Source organism: Phycodurus eques, chromosome 6 (assembly GCF_024500275.1).
Source record: "Phycodurus eques isolate BA_2022a chromosome 6, UOR_Pequ_1.1, whole genome shotgun sequence".
NCBI classification, from domain to species: Eukaryota; Metazoa; Chordata; class Actinopteri; order Syngnathiformes; family Syngnathidae; genus Phycodurus; species Phycodurus eques.
The window spans coordinates 29,153,591-29,177,042 of NC_084530.1; the positions used below are offsets into that span (position 1 = coordinate 29,153,591).

A 23,452-nucleotide genomic window follows, 5' to 3' on the forward strand; every position below is an offset into this window, starting at 1 on the left:
CTTGCAAAAAGCCAAAGAAAAAGTGTCTTATGGCAGTTTGAACTCTGAAGTTTTGTGTGACTTTAGGGACGTACAGTATAGTTCTGAAAACTGGTCCACTTTATTTATAGAGCACTTTAAAAGTGCTGTACATTATAGAATAAGGAAACGTAAGAACAATTAAACATTGGGCAAATGATAACAGTTAGCAATGTTAAAAAATGATCAAATATTGAAGAAACAATATTAAAAGATTCAAATAGAGTGGGTAGGAATTGGCCTTTTAAAATGTATTTTCCAATGTGTTTAAAGAATCTATTATTCATAAGTTTCAATTTATGAATTCAACTCCTGAAAAAAAAGAACTTTTCTACCAGATTCTAATTTGATATGCGTCTGCACATCAATGGCGGCTTGTGTGCACACAAAATGAAAGCACTACAAGTGTTGCTTATTGTCAAACGGAAGTCCAAACTGCAGGAGCAAGCTCCAGCATGTTGGCGTAGATGTAGTCGAAGTGGATGTAAAGTGATGCTCATCCCTCCACCGACAAATCAGCTTGTGACGATTCTTCTCCTTCTCTCATTCAGACCGAGGAAGACGAGAGCGAACGTTGGCTAGCTGAAACTGAAGTCAACGGGCGGGTAAAAAGTCCACGAGGGAAAGAAGAGGAGAATATACCAATACGTACGGTACCCTGCTTCTTATCTCCAATACCGACCGTGTTTCGCTCACACTTCTGCGAGGAGACCTGGCCGAGCTGTCGCCAGCGTTGGAGCGAGCGAGAGGAGAAAAAAAATGCCAATGAAGCAACATCGCTTCATGATGTTCCGTCACCCTCGGCCCACGTCTTTCGCAAATTACCGCTGATGTTCAGCAAGTTGAAATTCCCACCAGTTTGGGTTGTTTGACTTTAGTTCTGTCATCATTCCAAAGCTTTCCACCATTCAGAACCCAATTACATTTGCAAAAGCTTTTGCCCCCCCCCCCCCCCGAATTCCTTGGCGCTGCCCAGCGCTGCTCGAACAGAGATCCGCTCTCGACCCCGGAGAGCACCCGCGCCCCCCTCGGGCTTCCCGTGTGCGACTTCCTGTGCCCGTCGACCCTTCGTCCGAGGCTATGAGAGGAGGAGTCGAATCCCAGCTCACTCCATCATGCCAGTTGTGAAGAGCCGAGAGGAGATCCGGGCTGGCGATGTTCAAGGTAGGCCAGCCGTCTGCGTAACTGGACGTGCGTCTGTCGGGCCCTGTCCCAAGAACGTCTCACGTGGCGGGCCGTGTATTTGGTGCCCGACTTCATACACCTTCATACCACCGCTATGGCGGAGCAATTACAGACGCCATCAATACTACTTGCAGAAACAAGACACAATTGAAGAATACGGTAGCACAATGCACCGATCATAAGACTTTTTGAAGGACTTACAGTATTGACGAGTTTCAGTTGAACAGTGATACTCCCACTCGACATATTATTGACATACGTTTTGCTGTCGTTCGATAGCAAGGTTCTGACTTCAATAAGCAAGCGCGCGGCTTTCACACGGGGGAAGCCGGTCTCGACAATAGCGACCGTACAAGGACAGCAAGCGAGTTGCTGCGAGATGCTACTTTTTTTTTGTGTTTGTTTTTTTGGTCCGCGACTCAGAACGATGAAAGGAACATTTAAAAGTGGCACTAGCATGTCTAGCTAATGGTAAGAAGAATTGTACGCAACAGCACACATGAAGACATCAAACACTGCAGACAAAAGGCAAAAGCACAGATAGAATTCGTCAAAGGTGCAACACGCAAAACACGAAGAAAATATATAAATAAACAAACAAACGACTAAATGTGGTTATTTTTACCGAACAGACAGAAATTAAAATGATTTCTGAAATAGTTATGATTTAAAGTAAATTTGGATCTCAATAAATTAGCATGTCGTAGAAAAGTTCATTTACTTCAGTGGTTTCATTCCAAAAGTCAATCTCGTAGAATACGTAATTTCTCATGTATAATGCGCATTCACCCCCCCCCCCCCCCCCCCCCAAATGGTCAAAAGTCAATAGTGGGCATTATACATAGGTATAGGGGGAAATGAAAAAAAACTTTCGCATTTCATAAATGTATGCCGCCATCTAGAGGTTATGAAAAAGCTGCACACTTTCATTCCAATATGTCACCGCCACCTAGAGGTCATGAAAAAGGTGTAGCCTACACTTTCATTCCAATATGACAGGGGTACGTATGACTTCATATATGTACAGTTGTGTTCTTAAGTTTACATACCCTGGCAGAACAAACCCTGAACAGCAACCATCATTCATTTCTTTATGGTTATGTTTTGTTTAATGATAATGCTTTTCTGAAATGCGTGACAGTTTCATTTGAATCCCATTAAAATAAAATTAAACGTGTTTCACCTGGCCCTTCATGTTTCCTTTAAAGAATTGTACCCATCTTACAGATTCTGCCTGGCTAATCAAACATATGACCACAACGGTGTGGTTTCTCATTTACTAAATAAAAGTAAGGCTGTGAATTTCAAAATAAGAGCAAGTAAATAAAAAGAAAGTATTATGTGTTCAAATAATGTGCTTAACTTCAGAATAATTCTTTGAAAAAACAAAATACAGATAATACTTCACGTTTTGATCATAGGGGTAGAAGCAAAATCATCCATTGTAAAATTGCATTATACATAGGTAGAAGGGTTTTCCAGAATTTTGGGGGTGCATATTATACCCGAAATTACGGTATATACATTCAATGAGCACATGGGGGAAATCCTCAATTGCCAATTCCTACCTAACTTCTGTCTTAAAAACAATTTTCCTTGTTTCTATTATTCAAATTTCCTGTCACCGTGACTTTTGGGTTTTCATTAGCTGGAAGGTATAATCATCAAAATACAAATACAAAATATAAAAACAAATTTGCTCTCTGTTAGAGTGAATCTATGTACTATATTAGACGACCTTTTTGAATTCAAAAACTGAAAAAGAACTTCAAATCATTGGGAAATCATTTCAATGCGTTGGTTTCGTTTGTCTCTTCTGTAGAAATAAACTCTGAAACTTGGATGAATGAACCTTTGAAGTTTGTGTGTGTGCGCGTGTTTCTCCCTAATAGTTGTTGTGTTTGTTTTCGTTTTTGTTGTTGTTGTACTGTAAGTGTACTGTTGTGCTCTGTTGTGTAGTGACTACTAGGCTGTTTTCATTGTGCTGTAAGTGCGTAGTTAGTGCGCATGAGCTGCTAATGCTGCTGCCTTACTACATACTGCATAATAACCTCGTGGAGGGGTCCACAGGGCGGTCCAGGCACAGAGCGGCACTGCCCCCCTCGCCCCCCGCCTAGAACTGCCACTGTTAGGAGGGGAAGCTCCCCGTTGAAGGCCGCCAACACTTTTGCGCACAAGCGTCGCTCGCACACTGAGCGTGTGAACGACAAGGAAGGCGTGACTTTGCCGAGTCGTGATGTCGCATGTTTTTGCTTTGTGTACTGAAGGGATTACGGTAGCCCAGCGCCGACTCCCTTGCGGGCGCCCCCCCCCCCCCCCGGCCCGAGTGCGCGGACAGCGTGCACGGCAGCGGCTGTGAGGCGGAGCGCACACCGCAGGAGAGCGAGCGGCAACAAGATGTTGGACGACGAGTCGCTTTCGGATGCGAGCTGCCACGTGTGAGCAGCTTTACAAATGTTGATTGAGTCGTGGAAGGATTACAGGTGCTGAGCGGCCTGGTGTTGGTTGTGTACTGAGAGCCGACGAAAGGGAAGGGGAGGGGTGAGGAGAGAAGAGGGCGTGTGCAAAGTGGTGACAGAGTGACTCAGGAATAACTTCAATATCACTGTTATTGGGGCAACAAAATATCCCAAATGTAAGAAAATGTTTTTGGGTCCCATGAAACCAAGGTTGAACTCTTTGGGCGTGTTTCCAAAAGGTATTTTTGCTACAAACACAAGACTGATCATCACCAAAAAGAACATCGTTCCTACAGTGAAGCTTGGTTGAGGGCAGCATCATGCTTTGGGGCTGATTTCCTTCATCTGGAACTCGTGGAGGCAATTATGGACAGTCAGTGTTCATAAAACCTTCAGGCTCCTGCTACAGAGCAAAAACATGTCAGGAAAAGCCTACTAGAAGAGCTGAACTTGATTTGTGGATATAATCACAGGCACTTTAAATGGTGGCGCTTGTATGCTGACTGCCATTTAACAAGAGTTTGATTGTGATTGGTTTATTATAAAACTCTGCTACATCCTTTGTAATAAGAGGGTGTGAACACTTGTGCAACCACTTTGTTTCAGGTGTTTATTTTTTTCTTAAAATGCTTACTCGGTCAGATTTTTGTACATCACAAAATCAGAATCAGAATCAGAATCATCTTTATTTGCATTTATCAAACGCTGGCATTTGAACAGGGGTGTGTAGACTATTTATGTTCACTTTCGATAGAACTTGCTTCATACTGACTAACGACTGATTAGACTGAGTATGTTCGCGGTTGGGCGAATAGTTCCTTTTTGACCGTCTTCCTGAGATTCGAGAAAAAGTTGATAGTGAGAACATAGTCCATGTTGAGCGGCGATCGTGGGCCATGATTTACAAGCCAAAATTTTAGTTACGTTATGTAATATGGATAAAGGTGCAATTAACAATGTAACTTGAATGGGATACTTTTAAGTTAACACCGCTTTTCCAATGAACTTGCAGTGATGAGTGTTTGCATTGAAAACAATTCCCTCCAGTTGTGAACCAGCACCATTTCAAATTCAAATCATTTGGATGACAAGCAACATGGCGTCATAACCGTCAACGTGCATTCCGACAGTGAATATAAAAAACAAAAAACTGAGAAGCAAGTGCGACTCCCATCCTATGTTATTTTTGATCGTACCTCGCCTTGCCTCCACCTGGTCATGTGTGACTGTGATAGGAGGAGGAAGAGCTAAGAATAGCGAGGAGGGGGCCCGATGCCGCGATGCCGCTTCTACCCACGCTGCTGCGTTCCTCGGCGTGCCGCTCAAACAGAGCTCGCCCCCCCTCCCCCTCCCCCTCCCCCCAAGATCTGCAGCACAGATCTGCAACGTGTGTAACACAAGTGATTTTTAATTTATTATATTTTTTTTTTATTTCCCCCTCGTGCGGTTGTGTTCTCTCACACAGACGCAGCATCCTTTTTTTGTGCCCTGAGTGACGGCGAATAACACGATCACAAATTTCATCAAGAACTGCCACTTTGCGCGCCACATCCAAAGGGCGTCTTTTAACGCTCTTCTGAAGGTTTTCCTCACTGATGGAACACGCTGACAGAACAAAAGGAAACGATGAGATCCGTGCGCAGATGAAAGTAAGCGGTTGGGTGTGATGTCAGAACAAGCTAAATAATATTTGATCGCACAGTCCTCAAACGGCAATTACAAAAACATGTAACTCCAAGCGTAGGCTAACCAGCGTTGGAGAGTAACTAATTACATGTGACGAGATTATGTCATTTAATTACAAAACGTATGTTATCGGAGGCCGACTGGTTAGCACATCTGCCTCACAGTTCTGAGGTTGCGGGTTCAAATCCGGTCCCGCCTGTGTGGAGTTGGCATGTTCTCTCTCTTTCTATTTGTTTTCCTTAAGTCTGATTAGTATTAATAATACTAAGGTTTGCTTGTTCTTTCGTAAGGTATGTATTACTGTGGCATGTTTATTTTTTTAACACTGCAGCTTCACTCAGGTATTTTCCACCTCCCGCGTGACCATCGGCACATCGGCCGGCTTGCATACCGTCCTGAAAGCTAGAGGTCATGTGCCCAAATAACACGTTCACTCTTGGTGCAAGATAATAAAAAATAGTTAAGACACTACAAAAGCTGCAGAGGGCGGATAAACACGCATAAGCTCTAATAACATTCACATTACAACTATTTATTGTACTAACTGACTTAAAACAGCATTTTTAACAACTATACAGTGGCACTAGGAACGCTGGGAAATCGAAAAGCGAGCCACCATGTTTTGACGTCATCGTGGTGGCTTGCTGTCAAAGGATTTCCCAGCATGCCTACCGCCGTTGAATAGTTGTTAAAATGCTCTTTTAAGTTTGCGTGTTTGACTGATTGGCGACCGTGGCTTTCCTTGCCCACGGAATTAAAATAACTTCATTGCTCAAGCGACGGCCTTGCTCTAGCCTGCTCAAAACGTTACCAAACGACGCCTTGCAAGTTGGGGGCCTCGTAAGTCAAATTACCGCTGTACTTCCATTTTCTAGTTTTGCGTTGGTGTTTCTTATCTTTGCCGACGCCATTGGACGGCTGTGCCGCCAGCTGTTCCTGTGAGTTCGTCTCTGTAGGGACACAGGGAGGTGTCGGAGGGGGTGGCTGGGGCCTGCAGGTTGTCACCTAATTAGTGGAGTCGGGATCAGGAGAGTTTTTGTAAAGCGGAAAGCTGCAGAGGTGAGAAGGACACGGCTCTTCCCTGGAGAAGCGACAGAGGTGCGAGAGGAAGCAGCAGGAGTTGTTAGCGGGCCGCTTGGCGTCTTGAAAATGCCGCAGCACTGGGGATCGGTGGTCAGGAAGAAAGGCTAAAAGTCAGCGGTGCTCCCTTTGAGAGGGTAAATTGCAACGATGGAAGGTGGGAATGATGTGGTGTGATATATTGGTCCTGACAAGTAAAGCGAGGTACACACGCACACACCGACCCGTACGACGATTTTTAAAATGGGAGCGATGCCACGCGTTGTAAGGAAAAATGGGTCGTGTGTGCTTACCGCTCCTTCGGTGCGTGTTGTAATTGCAATAACCAACACAGCACACCATACACATATCCTGCATCGACAAATGCAAGTGTCCTGCCCCATACCAGATGACCCGACCTAAAGATCCAGACTAACCAAAAATACCAAGAAGAAGAATGAATGCGTAGCGGAAGAAATTGAATAAGACAGGCTAACTTGGTAGTGAATCTGGTAACTCGAGAGGCTACGTTCACACCGCAGGGCATGATGCTGAGCTCGCATTTTTTGTTAAATCTCATCTTTTTATGGAGTTGTTCACATTAAAAAAGAAATGCAACTTCTACTGTGTCACACGCATGCGCGGAAAACAAGACGTCACATTGCACCGACACGAGACGGCGTGTTTATGGATGTAAATATGGCCCCGCCCGGTTTCAAGTGTGTGCAACCGGAGGTTTTCTTATATTTATTAGTTCTAAAGCATCTTCTTTTCGCCACTGACTGTTTTCTGCTCCTCCGTCCGCGGCGTTTCTGTTACGTCAAACAGTTAATATCAATGTATAAGACACCCCGGACGTCACGGGATAATCGCCCGAGATACCTTTCAATGAAATCCGAAATCGTGACTTTGCTGAAACGAACGGCCAACTATCGGTATGCGTGTGCTTCGCTTTCAACGTATGTAAAGATTTGATTCTTTTTTTTCTGACATGAAACAGTGACAACCGACGACTCCTACTGCATATTTTGGTTGTTGCAGTTCCACTCGAGTCCTACAGGTGACAGCAAAACACAAAGTTGCCAAGACAAATCAAGACGAAGTTTCTGCTGCCGATGGACTTGAAACTGCTGTTGCGAAAATAGCGCGACAAGAAATCAACATGCTTCAGTCAAATTGCAAAACTAAGCATACAGTTGAACTACTGTAATGTTATAAAATAACCCATTACTTTATGCAGTGGCGCGTTTAATAAATATTGGATTGGATAAGTGGCTAATGTCTTGTGATTTTCTCTTTTTCACCCTGTAAAAAGCAACAAAATTTGAGCCACAGTGATTTGAGCATAAAATGTAATTGAATTATTATTATTAGACTACGAAGTGATTCCAAATTATTTCGGGCAGCCCGCATTTGCGGTTTGGGTCGCAGTACCAATGCGGAAAATGTGCAAGGTTGCATGGCGGAGGTCTGACACGCGAGAAATTCGTATGACGGTTAGAGAGCTGCTTCGGCTTGAAATTGACCCTGATGCAAACGTTATTCAACTGGGAATTAATTCACACATTTTAAAGACAAAAGTCTCCAAAACATGGCTTGTCTTGTTCAAATGGGAGTTTTTTGTTTTGTTTTGTTTACTTGCGACCTAACAATGGTGAACACACACTGGGAAGTCTGAAGACAGATGCATTTGTGAGGTGAGGACACGGGTTTCTCTGAAATGGATTTGGCCAGTTTTCAGACTCTGATTAGATTCTGAGTGAGCGTCCTTTGACGAGATGGAGGCAAGCTTGCGTTTTAAATGGAACTTGGTCCCATTACACGGAACTAATGAGTAAACCAACAGAAAAATGACGAATTGATAGAGGACGCCATTCTTTTTCTGCTCTACTTCAGATGTAATGGGCACACAGTCGGTACAATGCCAACACGAGGTGAACATTTTGGCCCAAAGGTGGAGGAAGGACGGTTTGATTAGTAGTCGTCCCTCGTGTGCAGTTTTTCGTTTTGTTTGATGAAATAAAATACCCTAGAAATGACAAAATCAAATAACTGGGAAAAAATGTGTACTCTCAAAGCTATCAAGAATGAAATTCCGATCGGGTGCACACACGATGTGCACTACATTTAATCGGAATAGCCATGTGACATGCGCACTTCGTGAACGTCACGTCATTTATCAAGATGGAGGTCCGTCGTCAATTCAGTACAGTAGTTGTGACTGTTTTTATGCGTTTATTTTAAAAACGCTTAATAAAAATAACTTATAAGTCGTTGAAAAGATCTCCGTCGCTTACGAGGTCCGTCTGAAGCCGCCATATTGACGTTGTGCGTGAACGATGACGTTGCCGCACATTTACGTCGAGACAAAGCAGGCGCACACAAAGCTTTTCCCGGCTCCGAATGGTGGAAATTTACTTCTGAACAGTTTGGCAAAAGGAATATTCCACCCGTGTGAAACCAAATGCAATTCCATTTGACTTTGGCTTGTTTTTTTTATGATTGAGGTGTTTATGTGGAGCATTTTCATTCGGTTTGGGCTTCCATAACGATTATAATCGAAATCAGAATCATCTTTACTTTGCCAAGTATGCACGCAAGGAATTTGTCTCGGGTAGTTGGAGGCGCTCTAGGATGACAACGGACAGTCAATTGACAGAGAACACTTATGAGACATAAAGACATGTCGATTGTGCACGTAGAAACAAACAACCATTGGCGCACACATTCACACCTAGGGGCAATTTAGAGTTGTCAATTAACGTAGCATGCATGTTTTTGGGATGTGGGAGGAAACCGGAGTGGCCGGAGAAAAGCCACGCAGGCACGGGGAGAACGTGCAAAGTCCACACAGGCGGGGCCGGGGATTGAGCCCCGGTCTTCACAACTGTGAGGCAGACGTGCTAACCAGTCGTCCACACCGTGCCGCCGGAGAATATATCGTCTTAAAAAAAATTAGCGTGCCGGGCCTATTCCAATCCGTCACTTTCGACTCAACTGAATGTCGATGAACGAATACACGTTTGAATTATTTTCAAAGGGAGGGGAGAATCTCTGTGTTCTCATCGCCCCTTTCAATATCGGTGTTGTATTGACAAAACAATTGCAAGGAGGATTAGCCAAAGCGTAGCAATAGCTCAACTTCCTGTTCTTCTTCAGGCGACAAACTAATGCACACTGAATCAACAGCGCCCCTTCTGGTTGTAACCTAGTAGTGCACAGCAACTAATCAACAACGAGTTAATTCCGTACAATAGTCAGAATTCTCGACAGCCGGTAGATCGATCGCGCTCAATGTTAGTTCATATATGCCGGAACAAGTGTGAAGACCTTAGAAGTGCCGAGTGACAGCCCCTGAAATAATTAGCGTCGATCTTTTGCGTCGCAACAGATTTGATTAAAATCAAGCGCAAGGCAACAGTTCCTGGGGGTTCTCCCCTAGTGACAAGTATTAAAGAACAGTACGTGTCCCACAGCAGATGTGATGTCTGCATCAATACAAATCTGTCCTTCTCTTGGGCCGAACATCATGCAGGGCACAGCCGCCGCCGCTCTGAGCGACGGCCCGAAATTTAATGGGCGCACAAAAATCAGCCCGAGATGCCGTTTTTGCTTCTGATTGTGCGAGGAACTGGATTTTTCATATTATATTTCACGCAGGAAAAAAAGGGAAAAATTGACGTGCATCCATACTTCACACTTGGGCAGGTTAAACCGCAGCTTGTAATATTAACTGTATTTGTACAGTTCTGTCTTTTTAAGAACACCGACACTACAGAATGATCTATTGCACCGGACGTGCACATTTGCCCGCACGTGCGGCAAAGACTCACCGTAACTTCCACTAACGACCCAGGTTAACGTAGCCCCTCCCCGACATCCGAACCTTGCCTCTCATTTGAGTAAGTAGTTCCTTGAATCCAATTGTTGTTCTGTGTTACTCTTTAGGCAGGGCTTTGGCGGCATCTTGTGGCAGTGTTGAGCATTTCAAGAAGAGAACCAAACATGCGCATCGTCGCAAGCGTTTCAGCAAAGTCGGGGATAAGTTCCACAGAACGAACATCAACGGGTGACTTTACTAAAAGTGAACGTCGGATAAATGCAAGCTTACGGCACCACATTTTCAACCGATTAAATATTGAGAGGCGGCACGGCGGCGGCCGACTGGTTAGAGCGTCAGCCTCGCAGTTCTGAGGACCCGGGTTCAATCCCCGTCCCCGCCTGTGTGGAGTTGGCGTGTTCTAAAATCCAACATGAGCTTGTCGCGACAGATTGAACGTACCGCAGCAGCGTGTCGCTGAGCTTCGACGCAATGACGTCCGGGACCCTCCGAGGGTTCGGGGCCCCTCGCTGGTGCCGAGGGGCGCGTCGGTCTGCTGCTAAATTCCTTCCACAGCAGGAGCTATACTGTAAGCGTGGTGGAATAAATGGCCTCAATGAGGTAATGAAGTTGTTGTTGTTGTTGTTCTGGCTTGTGTACAAGATGCTGAGCGGCGGTGACCAGAACTAACTATATAAAATACCTAATTTCGTCCCCTTTATGTTAACCAACGGTCGAATACGTGCACAACGGCCTGTCAAAGGGTGACTGAGAGCATTTCGTTGTACTCGCTGGTGAAGTATGGAATGCGCACAGGGAGATGACTGCATGCGGCTCAACGACGATTCAAACGACGATTCAAAGCTCCGTTTGCAGTGTATTTTCTCTTCTCTCATTAAAGCGGACTTATTGCGCAGTTTGCCGTTGGTCCTGAGCGGCGAGGAAAGACACTTAAACTGACAGCTTTCCATTTCTCGTGCTATAGTTCTCATGAAAACACGCCCTCTATCTCTGTGGGGGCGATGGCATCACAAAAAGCCAAATAAAAAGCCAACCAAACCGGATGCAAACTGAGGGGAAGTCTTGCATGATGGCTGGATTTTGTGTGATTTATGAGGCCTTTTGTTGGTCAAATGTCGTCCGGAGGCATTCGAATTTTAAGCTTTCGCTGTATTTTCTCACACAGACTTTGAATACTTTCAGCTGACGGATAGATTAGAAAGTATTTATCGGTAATTGTGACAACCTGTCTTCCCACACTGTAATTTCGTTGTCATGGTCTGTGCATACATGGCTGTCATTGGACAAGGTTTTTTTTTTCTCGGGGCGCAAATGTTCTGTCAGTTTGACTTGACGAATTGATTAATTACAGAGGCTGCAAATAGAAAAAGTGTTGGCTTCCGTTCGGCCCGCAGGGAGTCATTCCGGGTTACCCGACGGAGCGCCGCGGCGTTGCGCAGGTTTGACCCCCAATGTCACTCGCAAAACACGGCGCCGGAATTATTTGGTTCGGATGCCATTTTCCGATCCTTACATGTTTTCTTGCAATCCTTTTTTGAGTTGAAAAGTACGTTTCGCCACCAAATCTTCAAGATGTAAAGTAATACACATACAGTACATAGATTTAAGGACGATTATCAAAAAGTATCGGTGGTTAGGTTTTCTGTAGATCTGTGTGTTTTGCTAATTGCTGTTACTTATCCAAGTGTGGCCGTTGCTGCATTTCGACATACTGAATGAGGACCTCTTCGGCAATATGATCGAGACCAATGTGCCTTATTAGTGGCATGATAATCATGATTAACAGCTGGCCATCGACCTTTTAAGCGCCGCTGACTGTTTCTTGAATTATGGGGGACACGTTGTGACAATAAGCGAAAATGAGACTTTTGTTTACAGGTTTTGATTCCCACATTGTTGCCAGCCGTTCAGTCCAGACTAGTAACCAGCTACAGCTTGCACCCTCTAATCTCAAAAATGGTGTGTTTTTTAACCCTCTGTTGCATGACTGAGATTCTGATAAGTGGCCGTCCGCTGTAGTGACCGCATGCGTCAGAGGGTTCGAATGAGGAATTTAAACAAAAGTAGGACTTTTGTCCTGAATCAAAAACACACACGTCACACATGACAGGATCGATGGTGAAATGATGCATTCCTCGCAGCTCTGGCTGATTAGATATTAAAAAAAAACTTGTATATTACAAAAGAAAATAAATTCCGTATTATCACAGCGTCACATTCTTATCCACAAAATAATGTTCCTAATCCCCTTTTACAATTATTATCTGTATTACAAAAGAACACATTCTCTGCCATTTACTCAGTGTACCTGAACGCCGCTCGCGCACACTGTTGCGTGCTTGCTTAGTTTCATTCGGAAGCGCGAAATTGCAAATGCAGCAGGCGCACATTGTTTCAAAACGGGTCCCTCTGCTGGTCATTTGTAATATTACAGTAGACGAATATCGCAGCAGAACCTTTGCTCATCTAATTATGACAGTGACGTATCGCAAGGAGGAGAAGGTACATAATTAACCTGTTCGGCCATTTAAAAAAAAAAAAAGATATAATTTTTTTTTGGGGGGGGGCGGCCATTTTCGTGTGATGGTGTGCTGTGAGATTAGTTTTTTTCATCTACGACGTGCTTGACCTCCTTCGTGGGCCATTTGCACGGTGCTCATGCGTGTTCACCGCTTGGTCGCGTCCAGCGCATATTACATGTACGAGTAACGTGTAAACGGGCGAGGGTGCATATGTGAGTTTAATTGCCGCGCAAATGCCGTCAGTGTTCATCGAGCGAGAGGCCTCGCCGCAAGCAAGCTCGGATGTCTGCGAATGGAATGATCCGCTCGTGACACCCGCCATTTAAAAGGCGTTCATTAGGGAGCCCTTTATGACAGTGGCGATGTCGTACGGTACTGATGAGTCCAAATGGGCCGGCAGCAGCTACCTTACGTATTCTGTCAGCCTGGGTCGCGCCTCGAGCTCTTTTTGGAGATTCCTTTTTAATGTGAGGTACACTAAAAGGCGGCGGCGCACCGGCTCATCTTTATCTGCAGTGTAGTGCGTTACCTCTGGGTGCGTGTGCGTGTGTGCAGATTTGTGCCACGCTTAACGATCGGCTTCGTGTTTGTGCTGGCAGAGCGCCACCATCCGTCCATCTATTTTCAACAGCACTTAGGGTCGCGGGGCGCCGGAGCCTATCCCAGTTGACTTCGGGCGAAAGGCGGACTACACCCTGAACTGGTCGCCAGTCAGTCGCAGGGCACATAGAGACACCGACGACCATTCGCACTGCCACTGAATGGGAACTGAACCCACGCTGCCCGCACCGGAGTCAGGCGAGAGTATCACTACGCCATCAGTGACTGGCGAAGGTACAACCCCAATTCTAACGAAGTTGGGACGTAACAGAAATAAAAACAATTCAATGATTTGCAAATCATGTTCAAACTATATTTATTTTGAATACACGACAAAGACGAGATATTTAATGTTCAAACTGATCAACTTGATTGTTTTTGTTTTTTTTTTTAGCAAATAATCAAGAAAATAGTCCAACAGTTTAAGGACAACGTTCCTCAACGTACAATTGCAAGGAATTTAGGGATGTCATCATCTAGGCTCCACAATATCATCAAAAGGTTCAGAGAATCTGGAGAAATCGCCGCACGGAAGCGGCAAGGCCGAAAACCGACACCGAGGTATATATCGGTGGAACATGAACATTTGCAAATCATTGTATTGTGTTTTTATTGATGTTTAACACGAGGTCCCAACTGCATTGGAATCGGGGCTGTAAATATCGGGCGAGGGCACGCGAGGCGTTGCGGCTCGCGCGTCGTGTGCATCTTCCATGTCCATCGTGGTGTTATGTGCGAGGCACATTTGAATTGTTACTATGGCAACCGAGCACTGCCGGTACACACAAACCCATATTCAAATGGGCAACTGTCGCTCTGTGTCCTTGTCACACTTATAGCCTTGATTTTTTTCCCACCCCGAATATTTTCTTTGGGTTGACCTCTCTGTGGCATCCCTTGACCTTTTGCATATTTAACATCCTTTCTCCCGCATATTGCCACCATCTTTCTTATTTAGGTCATCTTCGCCTCCTGCTTTTAACCTCTTCATGTCCTCTTTCTTTTTGACAGCCTCCCTTGTGCGTTGTGTCGCCCCGCCCGCCGCAGCTCGCTCCCCGCTCGCGCATCTTCTGGGTTTCTTCTTGCCGTTTCTTCCTCCACCTCCGTTCTCTTTTGTGGATGTCTCTATTTATTCTCTCCTCTGCGCTCTGCTGCCTTCCTCCCACTCGGTTCCTCCTCCTCCTCCTCCTTTTCTCCCCCTCGCTTGGCTTCTGTCCTCGTGGAGGATTCAGCTAGTTTGCAATTAGAATGTGCACCTGCAATTAAGACCGACTAACTTCTGCTCATCGAACCTCTTATATGTTGTTTGAATGCAGGCCTCGTTCGCTTCCTGCTTTTCCTCCTCAACTCACCCTACTTCGCACATCGTGTCTTTCCCGCACCCCCCCCCCCCCCCCCGCTGTCTCAACTCACAACTTTGTTTCTATTCTTTAAACTCGTGCACTACTTGATAAATAAAGGATGAACAAAGGTGTTGTGTGAGCAAGTGCTACATTTATGCCTCGTCTAAAAAGGCTCCTCCATGTCGAATTGGAAGTGCGTCCCGTTGAGTGCAGGCCTGAAAAAAGAAAAAGACCACACAATCTTAATTTGACTTGGCACCAAATTGTCCACCTTCATGTCGCCGTGTATTTTTCAATAAGAAACTGTGGCTAAACATGGGGCCGCAACGAACGATTATTTTGATAATTGACTAATCTGTCATTTGTCTTTTTTTATTAAGTGATCAATGGTATTTAAATGTTTTTTTTTTCATGCAACAACAGAACATGATTACAAACATGAATTGATTATGGTTCAGTTACTGATGGCGTTCATAACATCAGAAAATTGGCAAAATGATTGCTCGCTGTTTCCAAATGTTTGCAAATGTCTTATTTTGACGAAACAACAAAAACAATCAATGCGCTTTTATGAAAGAAATATGAAAATATTTAGCGTTGAGAGGCTGAAAAGTTAAACGAGGTCTTTAAGCGATGAATTGATGATCAAAATTGCCCCCCCCAATTTGATAATTGTTTTGTTGTCGATTTAATGAATGAATTGTTGCACCTCCAATTCATTAGATTCTTGATAATTCTCCGAATTGTGTGGAATTGATCATTGATGATTCGCCTCTTGAGCTAACACGCAGCGCACTACGGGCTTTGTGGTCAAGCCAGTCGTGGTCGGACGAGGGCGATCATCATTTCAAACGGGCGGAGTTGCTAAAAGGTGGCGCCACCCACTCCCCTTTCAAGCCAGTCAGATCTCTGCATTTTTTTTTCGCAAGTACCCGCAGAAAACGCACACAAGTATACTTCAGCACAGGGCGGCCCGAGTTGAGATTGGATCACGGAACCTCTCGGCTGTGAGGCGGGCGTGCTAACCGCTGAGCGCCGCGTTATAATTCAAAGCCAATTATTTGGGAATTAAAAGTCAAATTCAACTCAAATTGGGGGGAAAAAAGGGGTTCCTTAAAGTGCCTGAAAATGTCAAACTACGTCGTTGAAAGAAAAAAAAACCTGTGACTTCATTTCGCCGGCACCAAGAGGAAAGCTCGCATCTCCGAAATCCGAACTTTTCAGGTAGCAAAAAAATAGTCGCGCTGTTAACATGACATCGTCAAAGAGAGCAAGCCATGTTCGACACTTTAGATTTGTCAATAATTTGTAAATAACCCACCCACACGGGGACTGACCATTAAGTATGGTTTTGTGGCCAAATTTGAACATAGGAGGTTTTGGCGACTCGTACGGTATTAACAGCTGAAGGGATTTGACCCCCGTTTTGGCGTTTTCTGGTTTGAAGGCACCGAATGATCTGTGGACTCTTCATTGGACTTCAGCGCTTGCCTGCCTCACGAAGCGGCTCTGAATAAGCACTTTTCAATTGTGACTTCACACGGGAGGAACCGCAAAACGCTTGATCGGTCTGCACAGCGGAAAATAAGACAACCATAAATAAATGCTATTGGTCGGCATAGAACGGCATTTGGGTCCGCCTGTTGAGGGTTTCTGCTTTACCGGCTAAGCTACTGCCCCCCCACGCCCCCCTTATTTCTACCGTGTTCATTCTGACACACATTTCGTAATACCTAATATCCTTTTCCTTGTCCTTTTCCTGCAGGGACGGCATTTACACTCCTCCGCAATGCTTGTCAGCCTCCACCCGTCTCCCACCTGCCCTCCGGTCACGCACCTTCTCTCCTCCTCGTCCTCCCGCCCCCGTCGTCCTCCCGCCGCGCCCCTAAAACAGACGTCGCGCCACCCGAATGCTCGGCCACGGCTGCTCCCGCTCTTCCTCGTCCTCGTTCTGCTCCTGCGGCCCGTCCGCGGGGCTCGGGGCAGGGGGGGCGGTCCAGGTTCGGGACCGGTGGGTGGCCCAGGGGGGCAGGGTGGCCCGAGGGGAGGCGGCACCCAGCGCGGCGGCGTCATCCCCCCTCAGTACTCCCCCGGGCCACAGGTTCTTCCCCCGATCAACCCCAAACTCATCAGCTCCCTCAGCATCGCCGTCATCTTGGTAGGGAACTCTAGTGAAGTGGCCCTGGGAGCGGGACTCGAGAAAGAGGACTTCCTGCACATCCCCTACCCCCCGAAGGTGGAGGTGGTCACCATGAACGAGACCGATCCAAAGAGCATCATCAATCGGATCTGTACGCAGATGTCGAGGAACTCTCTGCAGGGCGTCGTTTTTGGCGACGCCACGGACCAGGAGGCCATCGCTCAGATCCTGGACTTCATCTCGGCCCAGACTCACATCCCCGTTCTGGGCATCCGCGGAGGCTCTTCCATGGTCATGGCGGCCAAGGTAGGAAGGCTTTCATCCAACAACAGCTCTTCAGTGGTTCAGTCTGTTTCAAAATGATAGCTTGTGATATATAATTCATATTAATATTGACAACCTGACAGCGTGCGAAGCGGCCACACACCGTAAAAGAAAAATTGAACCACAAACTGAAGTTTGAATAGCCTCCGTGATGGGCAAAGCGAACAACCAAGGTTTTGTTTTCATTAATACTGCCCTTTTTTCTTTGTTTGTTTGTTTTTTTACTTGGAGCTAACAAGTCTTTTTGCAGGTTTTGGCATTGACTACCCCGGAGGTTGCGCAATTCAGAATTCCACTAAAGTGTTCAGGGAAAACGGATCCCTCTCGAGTCTTTGCAACAGTAGCAACAACAAACTAAAATGACGCTTTTCTTATAAATCCATGTTAAAAATCACTTTTCACTTAATGGACAAAAACACGAAGCTTCTTCTCTCACAAATAAACGTTTTCTTTCTTTTTTTTTTTTTTTTTTTTACTACATGAAAATGTTGTCAGAGGCGAACCTGTGTCAAAATAATACAGCGACCCCTCGTTTTTCACGGTTAGTGAGGACCAGAACCCCCAGCGAAAGGTGAAAAACTGCAAAGTAGGATTTGCCCCCCCCACCCACCCTAGGAATTTTCATGTATGTGTATGTGGGTACCAGAATGTTTAAAATATGTAAACAGCAATTATACTTTACAAGACCATAACACCGTCTCTTATTACGCGGAGTTACCAGACGTTTCGCTTTCTTATTGAAGCAGTTTTGCGGATGTTTGCTTCCTCTTTCTTGATGTACCGCACTGTAGATTCATTCACGCCATAATGGCGTGCCACAGACGCATAACTGCTGCCGTCTTCGATCATATCTAAAAATCTCACTTTTTCGCCGATGGTCATCATCTTCAAAAAAAAAACCAAAAAAAAACCAAGATCGTTTAAACCCCAAAAAGTTATTGCGAACACAACAGCGTGGACGAGACTGGCGAGACACAACAAGGGAAGATGCTGGGTGAGGCTGCGATGACGCGCAGCCAATCAGCTCACGGGATAAATCCACTCGTGCTCTCATTGGTGGACGTCGCGCCGGGAACCAATCACGCGCCTTTCTATGAGTGCTAGCGGCATGTATAGTACAACGCGTCTTTCCGCAATATGGCTGCCGATATGGCTGTATTTTTTTTCCACTTGTATGCTTTTGAGGAATGATTATTATTATTATTTATTTTTTTGATGAATACGTATTTTGGAAAAACCCGCGAAGCACGGAAGCCGTGAAGCGGCGAGGCGGCGAGGCAACGCCGTCATGACAATAATCAGCATGACGCATTTAAATGGCGTTTACTTCCTGTACAGTAGATGAGCTGATTGCCGCTTAAATCCGCATCCTAACGAGACCAAAGGATTCCATCCAATGACTCCAGTTTCATATTCATGTGAACTAATGGGACGTTTCACAAGTTGTATAGCGAGATTTCTAATCAGCCTGATTGGCAAAATGATTTTAGTATTATAATGGAATGTGCTAAATGAGTGTGTGTTCCCGAGAGTGGATGGTGGTGGGGGGGCTTTTTCCCTTGCAACAGACGACAGTTTTTTTGAACGGCCCTAAAAATTGGGGCCATTTTGGAATTCCTCCACTGTCAATATACACTTCACGAGTTGCACTAAATCGAAAGTAGAGCGCATCAAATGATTCCAACGTCTTATTTGTTATCAAAGTTCATCTGGAGTGCTCTCTCTTCTTTTTTTTTTTTTGCGCTCTTTGGAACCCGCTGTTTTACAGGCACACTATATGCGCCCTGCGATTGGCTGGCGACCAGTCCAGGACGTACTCCGCCGCTTGCTCCAAGTCAGCTGGGATTGGCTCCAGCTCACCTGCGATACTAATGAGGCGAAGCGCTCCTTTTTACACTTGTACGTCTGTTAATAATGCATAATACTTTTCTTTCCTCATCGGGCCACCGATATTCCCTCTTACTCGTTATTTGCCTCGACATTCTCCTTGAGTCATTTTTCACCCAGCTTCTGTGTGGAACTAGCCAGTGCATACATCAATATCTCAGCAATTTGATTTCCATTTGAAAACATTGACTGCACGCGCGTGCTTTTTTGCAGCCTTTCCTCACACGGGGGGGGGGGGGGGGGGGGGTCCGCATTCTCTGTAGAGATGGCAAGGCCGCGCAAACAATACGGCGACTGGCTTTATTTTCCTCCGGCAGCTGATTTATAATGAGCAAGTGCGTCATTGACAGATGCAGGTACGCCCAAGTCTGCACTGAACAATTTGCACATTTCCATTTAGCCATTAATTCAGCCGCTACGTGGCCTCGCTATTGGCAGAACGCGGCGACGGCGACGGCGTCGGCGTCGGCGTCGGCCCGGGACCGCGCTCGACTCCAGCTCTGGAGACTAATGAGGTCTTCCAAATCTATTGTGGGCGCGTAAGCTGTGTTCCTTGCCTCTGTTTCGTGTGTGCGTTCATTGCTGCTGTTGAATGATAATAGCCTTTTGCCTGTGTTTGGAGAGATTATAGCCGTGGTTTTCGGTGCACATAAAGTGTCGTGAAAAAAGGCATAACATCCTGAAAAATGTTCTCCTACAAAACCGCTTTTTGCTCACAGTTTCTTTCGCCGCGTTTCATTTTGCCCGCATGGTTTCACTCCTCCATCCAACAAGGCCGGCTGTTACTTTTAATGATGCCGGAGGGCTTACAGTTGCTGCATGTTAAAGGCTAATCTCTCGCGGGGTGAGAAAGTGTCTGTCGGGTGGTCGATCGAAAAGGCGGAGTCAATCAGCCTCGTCGCCGCCGTGAGATTTGTCCGACTAAATGAAAGGCTGCGTTTCAAGTGCCGTTCAAAATCCTCTTTTGCTTCACACATATCATGTAATTCAGGGAATTACTGTTTTGCCATTCCAAATGCTCTTTTAAACATAGTGCATACAACAAAATCATTTGTGATTATGAAACGTCAATAGTCGACTGGGGTGTGAGAATCTCTGTGAATGTTCCGCATGCCGGCCTGTGTTTCCTCGCCAGTATTGATCATAATACGTGTTGGGCTCGTGGATGGAGCCCAACTTCACGTAGCTCACATCGTGTTTCTTCCGACAGCAAAGCGGCAGCGCCTCCGCCAGAGCGCTCCATTTCGCTCGATTGCTTGAAGACGATTACTCACCGATCAATTCCTCCCAATCGCCAGGATTCTAAATGGTCAAGTAATTATTGTGTCCAATCCCAACTATTCTGTCGAAAACGTCTCGACCGAAACAACATTTGAAATGTCTGGCAGGTGCAGCAATGCAGGTACTTGCTGCCGGGCCATATCGTGCAGCCCCGATCCGTACGTAGCATCTGGTAGTCTGCTAACTAATAGTAAACGGACGTCAGTACTGATGCTAGCGTCGTCGTAGTTAGGATTTTCCACAGGAGGCGTTATGACTGTGGAAATCATAAATGTAGAATCACCTCGTCATTTTATTTCTTCGAAGAAATGATTTGATGAAAATGCTTGGAGAAAAATGTAATTCCCCCCCCCCCATATTTTCTACCAACAGTAGACAGATTTTATTTTGCTGTGGTGAGCTACATAACAATGACCTGGTGGGCCAGACCCGCCCCTTGGACCTTGAGTTTGACACCAGTGCGCTAACGTCCAACCGGCAGTGTCCTGGCTGCTCCGTTAACAGGAGCAATGCTCACGTGCATATTGCGCTAAAAGAAGATCAGTTGTCTTGCGTCGCATTCAGACAAGAAACCGAATCCTCATTGTCGGCAGACGGCTCGTGTCGCGCAGGAGATGTTTGTCGCGAAAGATGCCTCCGTCCCTTCCATCTGGGAGCTGTCGTCGTGACGAAGACGCACCGTCAATCAAAACAAGAGAATTGACGCGGTTGCTTGTGGGAGTGACGGAGCGCTTTTGCATCTGTTTTCATTACAATTAACTGTTGTTTATCAAAGCGTTCGATTAATCATTTTAATTGGTCATCTTGCATTTTCTGTATGGATTCGCGCGTTTCACTCTGTAAACCTCTGTAAGCAAATGAGGCGGTGGTTTTTTTTTGGCTTGATAACTGTTTGTACAGGCATCTGAATATTGTTCTGTCAAAGCAAGAAAAAAAAAAGCGCGCTCACAGTAACTTTGACATCTTTCATCAACAAAGGCCTGAGGGGATTCTCTCTCTCAGTAGTACACCGGAGAGGCAAATATGTCAAGTGTGCGGCATCATCACAGCATCATTTTTTCTTCTCGTGTGTCTTATTTCCTTTCAAAGATTTATAATAAACCCGCTTCTCTTAGATCGTACGTCGACACTCCGGTTAAACTTAGGTGCGACGCTACGTTTCGAATCAAATGCGTTGGCGGGGCCTTCAAGGTGTGATGCAATCTGCAACCTCGACTTCCGAACAGGTTTTTCTCCGCAGGAAATACAGTAGCAACTCGGCTTCCCGGTAACCCGACTTTTTTTTTTTTTTTTTTTTTTAAAGTTTTTGTGAGATGCCGATATGAGGACACAAACCGTGCGGCAACACACGTGGACGGTCGATCTAAAAATACTCACATGCATATATTCTTTATCCTCAGCAAATAACGACTCATGTACTTTCGTCTTACTGAGTCAATTAATAGTAAAAATGTTCTCGGTGTATTACGTACGTCGGAATTATACTGCTCCCTGGTGGCCAAGGTACACGCGCGAGCACGACCACGATATTAATGCGCTTGCGTCTTCTTTTTCTAAAGTACAATGTTGTTGTCATACAAGTTTAAAGACATGGAAATTATACAACGCTGTTAAACTTTATGACGAATGATGACGTAGCAGGGTTCATGTCACAGATGAGGCTCGCGGCAATTTACCAATCAATTCTTCTCTCTCGCTCTAGGGTTAGGGTTACCCTAACCCTAACCCTAACCCTACAGTCACTTTTGAATTTGTCGCTTTGTGCATTTAAATATTTCACACTGGTGCTGTTTCCTTTGAGAAAAGCAGAAGGGAGTATGCCCGGGAGCTCCCGGGACAGCCCGGAGACACTAGAAACACGAGAAACAAATCTGTTCTTTCTATTTCGTTGTCTTCGTCGCTTGTCTGAAACAGTTCAACTGCGCGCCATCATGATCCCTGACCTCCACCCTTCCACACATTTCTGCCCCAACTTCGTTGGGTACACAAAAAAATGCGTGCGCCTCCCTTGCCTTTCTCCGCGTATCATGAGTCCAAGTCGTCAGCGGGCGTGCCGCGCGTGGTCTGCTTGACTTTGGGAGATTTGGGAGATCACAGACGACGTGGCGGCATTGCGCCCGGTTACAGCGCAGACCTGCTATTTCTTGGTTTGTTTTTGTTTTTTTTCTCCCCTGGTGCCTTCGCCTGGCCTTTTAACATTGCCGCACATGAATCCTAATTTCCCAGCTAATCTTATTTAGTCGGCTGCCCGTGGGAGCGATGTCAAGCTTTTGAGACAGAAAAATGACGGCGGTCAGCTTGATCACTTTTGATTCCCAATTGGCTGGAGACAAAACCGGCATATCGATTACGGACCCCCGTCGCACACGATGAATATCGTTTATGGTCTGAGGAAAGACCTTTCGCGGCCGGCTGACTTATGAGGCTTGTCAGTCAAGCTCGTGGCTGCTTCCCGTCGTCTGAGCAAAATCTAAATCAATTATTCTAAATAACAAAGCGGCAAAGGGGACCATCTGGCTTCCGAGAAAAGAATCACCGCGGCGACCTTCCTTGGCTTTGAGAGGATTTCATTGCAGAGCATTCGCGATAAACTACATTTCGATATTGAGCTCTGGTCACAGCTTCTCCGACCAGGCCTTCACCTAAGATGAGCGAAAACAATCGAGCTTTCTCGTCTTAAGTTACTTTCCTCTCAGCAATCATTTTGCCGTCGTAAGATTTGCGATTAGGTTGAACATTCCTAAACATACACGTCTGACTTGTTTGATTGCAAATCGTCACGTTCGAGGCAATACAAGCGCCCTCGGCTGACTCACTCGTGCCCAAAACTCTAATCGGTTCGTGCTCGGCACCTGTGCGACCCATCCGTAAAGTTTCATGGAAATCTTTGTTTTTTTGTTGTTGTTGTTTTTTTTCTCTCTCCGCATAACCCTAACAAACTCTCCTCACAAACCAACCAGCCAAAGAAGATCAAAACGATACAGTGGCCCTTGGGTAACAACCTGATTTCATTCCTTGACTGCGCACACTTCGGCGACGTGGGAAACTCATTGAAACGTCTCATCGAGTTGACGGTGAACAAAGCGGCACGCCACGTTGTTGGCCGA

General features: G+C 45.7%; 1 protein-coding gene across 1 annotated transcript in view; it reads left to right on the top strand.

The window, feature by feature from the left end:
* The first annotated feature begins 1,102 nt into the window (after positions 1 to 1,102).
* Positions 1,103 to 23,452, top strand: part of grin2bb (glutamate receptor, ionotropic, N-methyl D-aspartate 2B, genome duplicate b) — a 73,120-nt gene continuing 50,770 nt past the window's right edge. Inside the window, exons 1-2 of the mRNA XM_061680357.1 lie at positions 1,103 to 1,182; positions 16,479 to 17,159. Coding sequence (XP_061536341.1) covers positions 1,174 to 1,182; positions 16,479 to 17,159 — 690 coding nt within the window. The 5' untranslated portion in view covers positions 1,103 to 1,173. The remainder of the gene's footprint in view (positions 1,183 to 16,478; positions 17,160 to 23,452) is intronic.